General features: G+C 36.8%; 1 protein-coding gene across 1 annotated transcript in view; it reads right to left on the bottom strand.

Annotated features, from left to right (window-relative positions):
• Positions 1 to 5504: 5504 nt before the first annotated feature.
• The window catches only part of PON2 (paraoxonase 2), a 29604-nt gene continuing 19053 nt past the window's right edge, over positions 5505 to 16055 (bottom strand). The window contains exons 4-9 of the mRNA XM_007982113.3: positions 12926 to 13091; positions 12269 to 12395; positions 10516 to 10716; positions 7616 to 7697; positions 6757 to 6885; positions 5505 to 6132 (exon numbers count right to left, since the gene is read on the bottom strand). Coding sequence (XP_007980304.1) covers positions 5974 to 6132; positions 6757 to 6885; positions 7616 to 7697; positions 10516 to 10716; positions 12269 to 12395; positions 12926 to 13091 — 864 coding nt within the window. The 3' untranslated portion in view covers positions 5505 to 5973. The remainder of the gene's footprint in view (positions 6133 to 6756; positions 6886 to 7615; positions 7698 to 10515; positions 10717 to 12268; positions 12396 to 12925; positions 13092 to 16055) is intronic.

Here is a 16055-nt window from a genome sequence, read left to right as displayed (position 1 = left end):
GTTTGTATCAGTGAATCTTGCTGAGAAAAAGAGGTGGTGATAAAGAAGAGCAACAAATCAAAAGAGATTACGATTATATCGCAATAAAGCTGTTTTTTAAAAAGAGGATATGGATTTTAGAACATTAGGAAACATTGTCCTAAGCCATAGAAACCACTGTTTAAAACCTGGGTGCAACTTCATGTCATTAATGTGTCTTGTGCTACTCAGGAGAGAGAAAAGCTAGAGGACCAGAGATTTGTATTATTTTAAGAAGTGACTTCTATTATTTAGAAAATTTATTATTTTAAATTTGTACTTATTTATTAAATATTTAGGTATCTCTGAATTTAAATAAAATTCTTAATTTCATTCTGAAGATGCACTGATAATGAAGTCAGGTAGTGAAAGTCTGATACCTTGTTTGGTGACTTCCTGCAACCCACCATGGGGAAGGTGCCCCCAATCAGGACTTCAGGTGCAGCCTGTGGTGTGCTAGGAGTCATCTGAGCTGAGTGTATTTAGCAGGAGGAGCACCAGGGTACCAGCAGGCTCACATTTCACTATATAAGCACCAAGTGAATGGGGGGATCCTTGAAGGGCACACTTTGCCAGGGAGGTTCTTTCTAGATTTATCTTCCACTTTAAGTGTCTTCAGAGGATCTTTCATCAATATCTGGTAGCCCCTCAGTGACTCTAGTTTGGAACACACTTCAAGGTAGATTCAGCATATTACATTACTTGATTGAACATGAACTTGTCAGATTGTATGACCAGGAGAAGGAGTTAATTAAGTGGAGACAGGGTGGTGAGGTTCACAGAAAGAGGTCAGGGCATCGGCAAGTAGGGGAATTGGAATAGAAATGGTCCAGTACAGATAGAGCAGCGGTTCTCAAACTTCAGCAGGCCTAAGAATCACCTGGAGGGCTCCTTAAAAGAGAGATTGCTGAGTCCTAGACCCAGAGTATCAGATTTGTTAGATTTGGGGTGGGGCTTGATAATTTGCATGTCTAACAAGTTTGCAGGTGATGCTGATGCTGCTGGCCCAGGGACCATGCTTTCAGAATCACTGAGCTTAAATGATTGGGAGGAAGATGGTGAGAATTGAATCTGGAAAGGAAGGGAGATTGCAGGCCAAGTTAAGAAACTTGAATTATATTCTAAGGGGCATTGGGAAGCCACTGGAAGTAACATGTTTTGGCAGGTGTTTTAGAAACATTGCTCCACAATGATGAGAGTGGATTATGGAGCACGTGGAGCACTTACCTTTCCTGGAGGCTGGGAGATAATTGGAGGCCTTTCTGGGTGAGATATGTGAGGGTGACTGGAGAAGGTGAGGAGCTTGTTTCTCAAAGTTCTTATAACTGTATGGTTTTGAGAAATGTTTAGGTGGAGGGACTGGCAGTTGGTTGGATATGAGCAAAGGGGTGGTGAGGGAGAGGGAGAAATGAAGAAAGGTGTCTAGGCTTGGAGAATCTGTTAAAGAGGGCTGTTTTTATGGATATGGGGGCCAAGAAACAGAAGCAATATTAATAGAAAATCAGGGAGTTCATTTTTTAAAAAAAATTTAGAGACATGGCCTCATTCTGCCACCCAGGCTTGAGTGCAGTGGTGTGATCATGGCTCACTGCGGCCTCTACTTCCCAGGCTCATGTGATCCTCCCACCTCAGCCTCTCATGTAGCTGGGACTACAGCAAGTGCCACCATATATCTTATATATAATGCTGTAGTAATTTTTTTGTGTTTTTTGTTTTTTGGGTTTTTTTTTCATGGAGATGGGGGTCTTGCTATGTTGCCTGGGCTGGTCATGAACTCCTGGGTTCAAGTGACCCTCCTGCCTCAGTCTCCCAAAATGCTGGGATTACAGGTGTGATCCACTGTGCCCAGCTTCAGAGAGTCCATTTAAAGTTGTGGTTTCCATTTTATATTATAGGAGAAGTCTGGAGAGTTTTCTAAAGTGGACTGACAAAAGTCATGTTTATCCTAATCATTTTCAGGCCTTGAATCAATTCATGTAATAAATATATTTTTTACATTAGCCCTTTCTTAAGAAAGGTCTGAATAATATCTTCTGCACTCAATACTACCTGTGATGGGAGAACAGGTTCCATGATTTTAAAAGTTTGAAAGTATCTGTACTGCTTTCTCTTCTAATGGAAAACATCCTTTCCTGGTGTTTTCAATCCCTATCAAGAATTGCATAATGGATGAGTTAGTTATGAGCTGGAAAAATAATTCCCTCCTTTACACATGAAGAACTCCTAGAAATTCATAGAACAAGGCCAACATCCTTGAAGGAAAAAAAAAGTTCACAAAAAAATAAATACAGATCTCCTTAAATATCTCAAAGTGTACCTAACTCATAAAAAGAGAATGAAAATTAAAATACACTAGAAGAAAAGTGCTGAAAAGCAGGCGCAGAAAGCTAAGAGAGAATGCTACTGGGATTCTCCCGCCCAGCTCCTTCTCTCACACCCAGAAATTCTTCCCTGGAAAGCAGCGTGAGTAATGAAAACTACAAGTAGTCACAGAAAGGTAGAAGTGGCTGCTGTGGTGGTGGGTTACTTTTAAGCTGTTACTTTTTCATTGCTTTGCTGAGAAGAGTAGATATTCACTAGCCTAGGTTGGCTGTGACTCCAAGATAGGATTCAAACTGAGCAAATCAACGTCCAGAGAAAATAATCAGCTTTATATGAGTTGCAATTAAGGATTAATCCATATGCAACATGAAAAAAATACTGTATTATAGCTTATATTTAATCTTACTCCTTGTATTAAGTATTCATGTTCACATTTCATTGTTATAAAAGAGCTGAGGTTTTGTAAAAAGTAAAAAACAATTACTGTCACTAAACAGAATCTTGGAGTAAAAATAATTAACACATACTCACACCTGTAAGACCTATATTCACCTCATGGTGTCATATCCCAATCACAGTTTCAGTTGTTTTCAATTGTTCAGCTCAGTATAAGATCAGAGAGAGGGCACCATAAATAAGTGCACAATATACTAAGAGCTTGATACAATTCCTCATGGTCCAGAGAGGTCAGAAATCAGAGATTCTTATTTTTTTTTTATTTCTAAGATAAATAATACACGTGCTTTTTATAAATTGTTTTTGTTTTTGTTTTTGAGACAGAGTTTGGCTCTTGTTGCCCGGACTGGAGTGCAGTGGTGTTATCTTGGCTCTCCGCAACCTTACCCCTGCCTCCCAGGTTCAACGGATTCTCCTGCCTCAGCCTCCCGAGTAGCTGGGATTACAGGCATGCACCACCACCACGCCCAGCTAATTTTTGTATTTTTAGTAGAGACGGGGTTCCTCCACGTTGGTCCGGCCAGTCTCGAACTCCTGACCTCAGGTATCTGCCCACCTCGGCCTCCCAAAGTGCTGGGATTACAGGCGTGAGCCACCGTGGCTGGCCATACATGTGCTTATTAACTTACATATACTTTTGTCCAAATAAAAATTTTTTAAATACTTGCATGCTTTATTCAAAATACACTGTGAGCACATGTCTATGCTAATATTCTGTAGTATCATTCGAAGTGGCTATATTATCTTATAGAGGTGCCCTGATTTTGCTTTTAAAAATAAATATCCTCTGCAGAACACACTGTCAAGAGAATAAGAAGAGAAGCAACAGACTGGGAGAAAATATTTGCAAAAGACATACCTAACAAAGGATTGTTATTCAAAATATTCAAAGCACTCTTAAAACTTAATAAGAAAACAACAACAAAAAAAGATTTTAAAATGAGCCAATGGTACAAACAGGCAGCTTATCAGAGAAGACATACAGATAGCAAACGAGCATAATAATGTTCAACATTATATGTCATCAGGGAATTGCAAATCAAAATGAGATACCACTTCATAACAGTATAATCTAAAACACTGACACCACCAAATGCTGGCCAGGATGTGGAGTAACAGGAACTCTCATTCACTGCTTGGTGCAAATGCAAAACAGTGTAGTAACTTGGAATAGTTTGGCAGTTTCCTTCAAAATTAAACAACTTCTACCATATGATCCAGCAAATTGTACTCCCCAGTATTTTTTGAGGGGGTAGTGAAAGAGTACAGGTGTAGAGTTGTTACCTGGGTATACTGCATGATGCTGAGGTTTCATGGATGGTCCTATCTACCGTGATGAACATAGTACCCAATAGTTTTTCAGCCCATAGCCTCATTCTCCCTCCTGTCTAGTGGTCCCCAGTGTCTGTTTTTCCCATCTTTGTCTGTGTATTCTATGTTTAGCTCCCACTTAAAAGTGAGGACATGCAATATTTGGTTTTATGTTCTTGCATTAATTTGCTTAGGATGACCTCCAGCTGCATCCATGTTGCTGCAAAGGACATGGTTTTATTCTAAAATTTGTAATAAATGCAATAGAAACCAACTTTGTTTTATGCCTACTGTATTCCAGTACTTTTTATAAATGTAGCTTTTTAGATAATCATTGATATAATCTCATAAAATCTAAAACATCTAGTTCTTCATTTGGATCCCTAGGTCTGCAATATTTAATCTTGCTATATTCATCTGTGACTTAGCATTTTCCCATGGATAATGTAAACAAAAAAAAATTATTTTAGCATGAAATAAATCCAATACAATATGTAACAAACTAGGTAAATATATAAATAACAACACAGGCCAAATGGATACAGGCCAAATTTAAGACTACTACTGAAATTTACATTTAAAAGCCATTAAATAATTCATCTAAAAGCAGAACTCAAACTGATATCTACAAAACACGAAGAAACTGTGTACATTAGGAAAAAGTGAGTAACAAAATACTAGTTCGTTGTATGGCAGTAGTATCATGTAGTGGTTAGTGGTACAGGCTCTGACATCAGAAATAGACTGAACATCTGTGAAATGTTAACAGTGATATAATATCAATACTTACAGCTGCAATTAGGATTAAATAAGATAACAAATGTAATACTTTCTCAGTGCATTGTTTGGCATATCGTAATTAACTGACAAATATTTTCATGATGATGATAGGGAAAAAGTATGAGAAATGAAGTACTTTGATAAATTACAATGGAAAGAAACACATGAAAGTCTCTCTCTAGGGCTCATGATGAGGTACAGTGAGCAGAAAAACTCTCCTTCTGTGAGCTGGGCATGCAGTCCTGATCCTAGCATTGCTGCTGCTTAACCACGTGGTCATGGACAACTGACTTCATCTCTCCTGACTTTAGTTCACAGTTCTGTTCAATGAGGAGGTGGCATGACCTTCCTGTCCAAACCCTTATTTCCTCTTTGTATCTAAAGAGGACTCCCATTAAGGAAGACAGCTGATGGAAGCCTCCTTAGGAACTGGGAATTTGAGTTGCAATATGTCATTGATTTTTGTTGCTGTTATGTCAAATTAAGCGTCCATTCACTTTCGGCTTTCCACAAGAGAAATTAATATGGCCATGCCTGACTATCCAAACTCCATAAGGAAGCAGCTGCTTTCCCATTTCTCCTAGGCATATGCCTTGAGAATTAAACACAGACAAAACTGGGATTTTTAGTTAGTTTTTAATATAACTCCAACTTTTTAATGGTAAACAAAGATGTAAGTACAAAACATCAGAATACGTTATTATCAGTAGTTCTACACAGTCATAGTGGTCACAGTGCCAGAACTGAGGTCACTCACATTTTAAGGAAATATAATTCACTCTATTTCAGTGGAATCCATGTTCTGGCAGTTGGAATGCAAAGGTGAGGCTTATTTTGTGCAAAATGTATTCACTTTATTCGAAAGCAGCTTTTTCTTTTCTCTCCCTTGCTTGGCATTTTAAAGAACCTGTTCATTTTTCTTTTTTGTTAAAAGTGCTCTAAGAACTAAAAGGGCCGTTCCTTATTGGAATAAAATTAACTACACATGCCATACATTTCTGGGTCAATGTTGCTAATTCCCTCAGAATTAGCAATTCATAGAAAATTAATTGTTAAGTTATTGCACTTTCATGCCAAAAGCACAATTTAGAGTTCACAATACAAGGCTCTGTGGTATAAAGTGCCTATGAGCAACTTCCCATCATACACTGAGGCTACAGAACTTCCTTGGAGAACAGAACCATTGTTGGCATAAACTGTAGTCACCGTAGGCTTCTCAGATAGAATGTTCTGGATGCGGAGAACCTATTCAGGGGATACAAAGTATTACTATAAGACCACCGTACATGCATGTCACTCAATCACCAATAAGCCCTGTTTTCCACAATGACACACTGATTAAGGGGACATGCTGTTGAAAAATAGCAGTTACCAATTTTTTAATGTTTAAATTAAAGTACTTTCTCCAGGCTTCAAAGAAAGTACTTTCTTAAACCATCTAGTTATTCCATGCCAACACAGGATTTAGTGTTATTATAGCAATTCAGCTTTAATAGAAATACTTTCATACTAATATGCCTACTTTCACACTACTTCAACATGAACAAATATCACATCATGTGGTGAGCTGACAATAAATCAGATATTTTAAAAATTGTCAGTATACCACCCAAGAAGGGCACATGTCTTTATAAAAATGCCTTTTGACTAGTTTCCACCATAATTTAATACATCAAAAGATTACCTTTCTTAAAGTATTTGAACAATGTAACATTCTGTCAATTATCAGCTTAAAGCAATTACAAAACCACGACATAAGTTTATTATTGCTTTAAAATAACTAAACAAATCATCCCTGTGACAATTTATTGTATTGTTAGTTCAAAAGGACTTGAATAATTAAGGTTGAAAAACTAAAAATATAAAAACCTCTGATGAAGGAGGATTGTTCGCGTCATACACGAAGAGCTTCTGGCCATTAGGATGACATCCTACCCAAATGTCCCCCGAGGAAGGATCAATAGATAAATTATCCACCAGTGTATCCAGCTCAAGTACCTTCCAAATGAGAAATTGTCAATATCTAAATGACACGAGAAACTTGATTAAACAATTTAGAGGTAACCTTCCTGCCTCTATACATGTGAGGAAATTACACATTGCCCTGCTTCCACCCTCTAACACCAATATTACTTAAAAGGAACTTATTAAAAACTGGTATTGAGTCGCTTCTTCCCTGAAACTAAGAAAGTTAGGGTGATAATCAGTCTCTCTAAAAATCTCTTAAAAACTGAACTCCTTTTCCCTTAAAAGATGCACAATGATCGGTTAGCTCAAGGAACTCTATCAAAGCAAGATAGGAAATTCTTACCCTAAAATATGTGTTGTTGAGTAGGAAGAAAATAATAATGGTGTGGAACCCAATTTTTACCTTCATTTATTATTGAAAGAACTGACACTGTGCATAAATCTTCATTTGAGAATGCATCTATTAGAGTTTTCAATTGTGAAAATTCCTATTGGAATTCTTCCACTGCCATCAATACTTCATGGAATGGGCCCTAAATCTGATGCAAATATCACTCTCAACCTGCTGCTGCATGTAATCATGGTCAGTCCTTGTGATCGCTGGAAACAGGAGCTTTCCCTAGTTGTAGGGAGTATTTAAAAACCCAGAATAGCTACACTGGCATCCATATTTTGTTCTACATGTGGTACTCTTATAGAAAAACCACGTCATTGCAAAGCACAACAGATTACTGTCTATAGGTAAAAATAAATATTTTACCTTCAATTGAGTTAAATTCATATTAGGGTGTTTTTCCAAAACATGAATTTCATGAGCCAATACGTCAGCAACATAGATATACCTTCGCAGAAAGGACACACTGGTTAGAGCTCCATGCCAATACAAAGCTTCATTAATACAGTATGAAAGAGTAAGTCTTAATAACCTGCCAAAAAGTTAATCAATCATGGGCCCCCAAGGAATCCTTGATAAAGGTCAATTTTTATTTAAAAAGTAAGCTTTCAGAATCAATTCAGTGGTGCTACAACAATCTGAAATTACTAAACTGTTTTTCAAAAAGCTTGTAAGGAAAAATAATATAGAACATCATTTTGAATATGAAGTCCATATTTGCCACTGAAATGACAATAAAGCAAATGCTTGGCTTCACAAGAAAAGCTTTTACATTCCACAATATAATTTGACACTTCTAAATATCATGTACATATAGAAATATATGGTAAAGAAACTCTTATTAAAATGGTGATTATTCCTTAATATTCAATAAAATATTTATTAATACATAGAGAATTTTAAGAGTAAGAGATAAGTATCAATTCAGAATAATCTGTCTACATCAAAGGTGAATGAATTAATGGACTATTTTGAGATAATTTTATTCATTGAATTGATTGTTTCATGGCACCTGTTCTATTGAGCAATTATCATGTGTAAAAAGCCATGAACTCAAGTGTTGTAGCAGATATAAACATCTCTCCTAGAAAGTTTATAGTATGTTGGAACAATCTCACTGGTTTGTACACATTAAACACCTAATAAGCATGAAATAGTTCAGGTCTAGAAATAGCTTAACTTCTGAGGACACAGAAAGGCTCACCAAGGAAGGGGCATCTGCAGTGACTGTGTAAGGAGAGACAAGATTTGAGGAGATGAGGACGGAGGAGGCACTTTCCAGGCAGAAGCAAGCACAAGAGCAGAATCACAGGAGCAACAAGATGAAGGAATGTTTAAAACAATGAGTTCTTTGTCTAAAGCACAGAAAGCATGGAAACAGTAAAAAGGGAGGTTGGAGCTGGCCTATGAGAGTTCAACCCTTTACTCTGCCTTGATGTGAAAAAGCAATTGGATTCCACTGAAATCTTAGAATAATAAAGTGGCAACAAATGGTCAGTTCTGTTCCACAATTCCTGAGCATTTGCTTTGTGCCTGGCACTGTGCTGGCATGAGGGGTCAAAGGTGAGGAAGACAGAGTTCCCCCTTTGGGGAGCCCTTCAAGGCTAATAGACATAGAAAGACAAAATTGGCAAGAGTGCAAAAAATCCAAGTAGACAGAAAACAAATTGGAAGAAAGTCTCATACGCTAGTCAGAGAAGATAAGAACCTAAACTAGGCAGGTCTCACTCAAAGGGAAAGGAGTTTGGGGGTAGAGGAAGGAGGCACAGGTAGAACCAACAGGACCTGCCTACCGGCTGGATAGGAACAGTGAAAGAGGAGTAAAAGCTGAATCTCCCTTTTCATTATTGTTATTTTTTTGTTAGATTGGGTGACTGGAAAGTTGACTCTCATAATGGAAATATAAGAGTGAAAAACAGACTTGGCTGCAAAGGTTGGATCAGGTCAGTTAGAGACAATTTAAATTAAATGATTCCACATTCTTTTTCTATAGTCAACGAGAAAGGAGGAGAAACTGGATCACAAAAATAAGGGTATTTAGTTGTCAAGGAGTGCCAAATTTATTTTATGTTGTATTTGTAGTAGTTTAAATTTTTCAGTGTGCTGAGGCAGTAGATAAGAAAGCTAATAAAGAATTTAATATCTTCTCCTACAGGTTGTGGTTACGCATATAAAAATAATGAGATAATTTTGGAGGACAATTTGGCAATATCTATTAAAGTTAACATTTAAAAGAATCACACTCTTTGAGAAAATCGTTCTATTTCTAGGGGTCTGTTCTACAGAAAATTAGCTCATAGAACCATTTAGCCAGTGCCTTTGGTGGGATTTGAACCCAAGCCTGTATGAGTCAAAAATCAGCGAGTTTAACCATTATGTTATAATACTCTCTTAGGGCTGGGTGCGGTGGCTTATGCCTGTAATCCCAGCACTTTGGGAGGCTGAGGTTGGCAGATCACCTGAGGTCGGAGGTTCAAGACTAGGAGACTAGCCTGACCAACATGGAGAAACCCCATCTCTACTAAAAATACAAAATTATCCAGGCATGGTGGCGCATGCCTGTAATCCCAGCTACTCGGGAGGCTGAGGCAGGAGGATCACTTGAACTCAGGAGGCAGAGGTTGCGGTGAGCTGAGATCACGCTATTGCACTCCAGCCTGGGCGATGGAGTGAGACTCCATCTCCAAAAAAAGAAAACCCTCTCTTAGGGACTTTTTCTTTAAAAAAAAAATACCTGTTTAAACTTCCATGGTACATAAGAAGTATACAACCTTTTTATGTAGAACTCCCCACCCCCATACACATATCCATCAATAGAGAATTGGTTAAATTAGTTTAAGATCATCCTTATAATGGAATAATATATAGCCAATAAAAATAACAACACATTTATTTGAAAGGAAATACCTGATACTTCAATATGTATGCATCAGTATGATCACACTTTAAAATTTATATTTATAAAATTAAATTTGACAGTGATGTATTCCAAACTTTATATATTATATGTAAATACACATATATTATTGTATTATATAGTATACTTACATATATGGTATTATATTTGCATATAAATAATGTGACTAAGTATATATGTAAATATATATACAAAATATACATAATTACATAGTGTATCTACATATTACATGTATAATACAACATAAATGTCAAGAAAACTATTTTCACATTGACAAAGAAAGCAAGGTAAAGAATTTGGCCAGCACCACAACTGAAGAAAAATGAAGATATTCTATAAGGGGCCGTACTTATTATCAGGTGAAATATTGATTCCATTTGCTGAATCAAATCCTTCTGCTACCACTTTAACTTCATTGGGACTGTAGTAAACAACATTTGCCCAGTGTAAGTTCAAGTATGTTTCTAAATACTTTAAGAAAGGATCAGAGAAGTAGTGGTCATTTGTGGCATAGAAATGTGCCGGTCCAACAGCTGTGATGTCATTCACACTGAAAAAGAAAAATAGCATGTGAGAGGAAATAAAAGGCCTGTTAGTCTCCATATTAAATATTAAGTACTCATATGATTTACACAACATGTGCTTTAAATTTTTGGTAAGAGGAAAAGATGAGCTGAAATCACATGAATATATTCATATACAATATACTATAATATTGTTGCCAGAGAACAATTTTGTATGGTACCAGGTAATCTGAACACAGGTCATTTAGCAATTATGGCAGGATTACTATAAAAGAAGAGGGAACTTAGTGCCATCAAGGCATGTTTTTTGACAGCAAGAAATGTAGAGTTTAACAATTACATGTAAGGACAGAGCTGTCCACAGTACAGAGCTGGAGACAGCCTGATTGGCTGATGAGCTGGTTAGGCAGTCAGTAACCTTTACCTAGCTTCCATTCACTCAGTTCCTGGATTTTTCTAATTTCCCTTGCTTAGTTATTAGTCAAACTAAGGCTGACTGTTCAATTTCTACCTGCCTCACAAAGCTGACATGCTGAGAATGAATAGGCACTCAATAAACACCTGCAGAGAGATGGATGATGAAATTGCCATAGTACAATGCTTCAGGTGAGAGATTTATATGCTAAAAACAATTTCATTTTTAAGACCAGTTAGGCGAGGGTTTTATTAAATTTAAATTCCAATTACTCTATGCAAAAATTTCTGAAAGAGCTGCTTTATTCTTTGCTAAATGAAAAATACAGAGCTATGGGGAAGGTAGGTCTCCTTTTCCTAAAAGAGCACCATAATGCTTGGATGGTACGTATGCTCCTATTTTTTTTTATCAAGTGCATTTTTGGAAGGAATGATTGGAAGTTACATGCTTATGCCCTAGATAGGCATAGATAGGCCCTAGATAGAAATTAGAAATTAGAATAATTTCTAATTTCATTAGAAATTAAAAATATTCATCGAGTTTAAAGTAAAAGAAGCCGTAGGCTAATATACACTGAACTGGGAGTAGGGGTACACATGATTCTCTTTTAGCCACATTTTCAACCAGCTTTATGTTCTTGAAGTGTAATGACCCACTCTCAACTTGAGTGGCCCTAATTCTATGGGATTACTAGCATGCAACCACCGCTAACCCTATGAAAGCAATTGGTATAAAGTTCCATGCAAAGCATACAAACCCGATAAAAAAGAGGTCACTCTTCCTTGGCAAGACACTCATCTGCGTGATAAGTCATCTAAGATGGAGGGTGACAGCAGGAAAAAATGTTAGGGTTTGCCTTCTACCCTCAAGATGGGCCTGAAGAGTATCACCCTGTAGTCAGGCACTTCATCATTTCTCAAAGGAGTCAGCATAGAACAGTGAATAGTATAATGAGTGACATCAACTTTCATATGCCGGGCTCGCCCTGGTTTATAAGGAAACTATATACACACACATATAAATAAAGAAATATAAGCTCTTTAGCTCTTACATATTAGCTAATATATACACTAGCACTTATAAAAGATGGCAGGACAACCCGCCATGGGGATTGTTTGAAAATGCTGGGGATAAATTAGAGAAGGAACAAAATGAGAAAATACCTTGGAAGAAGCTCATGTTTGACTGTTTTCAGATGCAATAGAGAATTTTCTGCTTCTTCAAATTTAAAAATTTCCACTGTATTCTTGAATTCTGGGTGGTTTACAACAAAGAGATAAACTGTGTCATCTAAAGAATTGAAAGAACAGAGTTAATTTACAAGACATAACCACAGGACCTCTGGGCAGACACTGACATTTAAATACCACAGGCAAGGAAAGGCTGAATGTATAAGCTGTTGGACGACCTAACAGATCATTCTCTGTCTTTCCTGTTGCTGTCTGTCTGGTGTTATTTCTGATCATTGGTTCCCTGACCTTTAAGAAAGTGTTTCCTACTCCATATACAGAATTCATGCATAATCTGTTTCTAGTTTAATTCAAAAATACAGTTCTTTTTTAAATGCAATGATCATAGATATATAAAAAGATTATGACATATAAACATTCTTTCAGATGTTACCTGTTAGAAATTTCAAAATGTAGCATAACTTACTGCCAGCTGAAGAGGCAAATGAACAACTTTGCAATGAAGAATACAGAAATCATTCATGAGTTAATTGTTCTTCTCTTCCTATAAATATGATTCGAATCTATTTTCACAGTCATTTGTGAACTATCACACGTTACTTTGAACATTGGTAGCTCATTGGCTCTTACCATTGTCTATGAAGGTGCTGATGCCATGTGGATTGAATGAGGCCAAATCAAACCCACGGCTGATTCTTAATTCCCGTGCCCTCGGTTTTTCTTCTTTTAGATCCATCATTAGTATTCCTCCAGGCTTATCTGGTGCAAAGCTGTGGAGTCCTGGGAATTTTAGACCCTTTCCAAAACAGGGAAAAATGTTAAATACAAAAGCTTAAGTAATTTTATGGACTAACGTGGGAACTGTACATGAAGGATAAATAGAGATTATGGTTAAAGTAGTGGCATAAAGCCATAAAAACTCAAAAAACAGAGAAAAGATAATAAAAAAAATAATAACGGGGAGGTGGTACACTGAAAGCCTGAAAATAACTGATTTTGTTTAGTTGATACAGAAAATCAGGGATTTATTCTCTTCATAGGGTAATCAGAAGGTTAGTGGACTAGGTGATTCCAGGGAGAGCTGAGGGTGGAGAAAAGTGATATCTACATACTGACTGTGGAAAGTTTGTTCACTGCTAGATCCCAGTGCCTAGAACAATGCCTGGCATATAGCCCATCCTTCTCCCACTCATTCAAAATGTCACCTTTATCATGTGCTGGATCTCTGACATTTACATATTGGTCTGTTTAGGGACTCTCTGTTTTGTTTTTTTAATGTCTCATGTCTATTCCTGTGCCAATATAACACTTTTTAAATTACTACAGCTTTAGGTCAGGCCTGGTGGCTCATGCCTATAATCCCAGCACTTTGGGAGGCTGACGTGGGAGGACTGCTTGAGGCCAGGAGTTAGAGACCAGCCTGGGCAACATAGCAAGACCCTGTCTCTACAAAAAACAACAACAAAAAAAAATTAGCTGAGTGTTGTGGTGAGCACTTGTAATCCCAGCTACTCAGGAGGCTGAGGTAGAAGGACCTCTCGAGCACAGGATTTTAGGAGTTCAGGCTGCAGTGAGCTATGATTGCACTGCTGCACACCAGCCTGGGCAACTGAGCCAGTCCCTACTGTCTCTAATGACTATTTTGTCTTTTTTCTTTTCTATCTCACATTTCTTTTTCTCGTTTTACTGAATTACTAAGAACTCTAGTAGATTACTGATGGTTATGGTATTGTTGGGTATTTTCTTCCTGTTCTGAACATTAATACAAATGCAGCTAATGCTTCACCATCAAGAATGATGTTTGCTGTAGTTTTGTGGGAATTTTCCTTCTCTTTCTAGTTTGCTTGGAACTTTAGGAATGAGTATTGAATTTTATTAAATGCTTTTTTGGTACTCACTAAGATGATCTAGGTCTTTTCTCTTTTAAATCAGTTAACAAATTACCTATCAGTCTATCTAAAATGGTGATTCATCATTACATTCTTAAGGTAAAGCCTTCTTGGTGATGTTAAATTTTATGTGAATGCACTACCTTATTCAGTTTACTAATACAATGCAGTCATATTTACACAAAATTAGGGGCACAATAAAAAAGTCTCGCTTTCTGTATAAAATTGGACATAAGAGGAAATCTCTCCAATTAAAAAAGATTATCTACAATTGTATACTTTCATGGAGGGCAGTCCTGGTAAGTAGAACAAACTGGAATTATGCTATTGTTACATGGCAGTGCCACTTCAGTTCTTAATAATCTCTATTCTTTATGAATGTCCCCAAAACAAGAGCATGATTTACATGCAAAGGAAGCACTATCAGATGGTGATAACTAGTCATGGTTATGTTAGCACTCCTTATTATTTAAGTATTTTTTCTCTTTTTAAAAATTTATTTTTAATTGTGATAAAATACATATAACATTCATCACTTTCACCATTTTTAAGTGTACAATTCAGTGGTGTTAAGTACACTCATATTGTTTACATTTTTTATATTTTATTCTATGTCATCCAATTCTTCATGAAGTATGACTTTAGTTTGAGGTGACCCACAACCCATAACTGTAAAATACGTTGGGTTAGACGAGCTAAAATGCTAGGAAGAAGAATGAACAACCTCCACAATGTAGGACCTCTTCACTTAGAAGAGAGTACACTCCGGGTTTTATTTAGAGACAATGCCAAGTAAATGAAAAACAGCAGCAACCTGGGAATGTTTCTAAATTTTTAAAAAAGTGAAATAACCAAAGGAGGATAACAGAAAAAAAGCAGAAAAATTCTATTGAAGTGGCTATAAGATCTTTGTAACTATAATACGCCCCCAAGCTAAAATGGCTGTAGATTTATGTGCTTAGAGACCTCATCCCTCCTACTTCAGATTTATTACTAAGGGGGCCAGAGAGAAATCTTGAAATAGGTGAATTCTAGATTATAAAACTCTCCAAGAACACATCCTTGCAAAACAACCACAAAAAACACAAATAAACTAACAAATTAAAAAATCAATGCAACTGCCTTCTATTTTATTCAGAATTTTTGCATCTTTACTCATGAATATTTGGGACCAGTGGTCCCAGTGTTTTTTCCTAAGCCTATATACACATGTGCAAGCATGTGCTCCTAAACAAACCCAGAGTCCTACTATAAATATCACTTTATTCATTCTGTGTGGGCAATTAAATAAAATCTTCCTTTTAAAATCTTATTTTTAAAATTAAATATATATATTGGTATTTCTGCTAAAGCCCACAGTACTTCTTTATTCCCTCAGTGGTAATAACCAGCTGCTCACAGTCTTTCATATAAAAACCATCAGGAACCTGAAGAGTGTTCTAATTCTCATTCTACTCCAAGCTGAGTTCTCTCACCTTTCTCATAAGTCTCTATTTTATTAGTGTGGTGACTCCCTTCTAAGTATCTCCCAGTTTTTCACATCCCTCTTGAGTCTCAGAGCCTGAAAATAATGGATGGTGAGAGGAAGTAGAATAATTACAGTCAGGCTTCAGAGTTGGTTACTTCTTCCTCCAGAAAAACTGGACCTGTGAAGATGCCAAGAACTCCTGTGTCTGCCCAAGCCAGGGAGGTAGGTGGTCAGAACCTCCTCATCTGTCCCCCTATCTGGATTCCCAATTAGAATGGATATTGTTACAAGCTAGTTTCAACAATATTCACAGCAATATTCACAAGCCAATTGTTTTTAAAGTCTTTCTATTGTATACCCAGAAAGGATATTGTTTTTCAGCTTACAAGAATCAAGGCAAAGT

This window comes from Chlorocebus sabaeus, chromosome 21 (genome assembly GCF_047675955.1).
Source record: "Chlorocebus sabaeus isolate Y175 chromosome 21, mChlSab1.0.hap1, whole genome shotgun sequence".
Classification (NCBI taxonomy): Eukaryota; Metazoa; Chordata; class Mammalia; order Primates; family Cercopithecidae; genus Chlorocebus; species Chlorocebus sabaeus.
The sequence above is the reverse complement of the archived record's forward strand: the minus strand, read 5'-3'. Positions and strand labels throughout refer to the sequence as shown.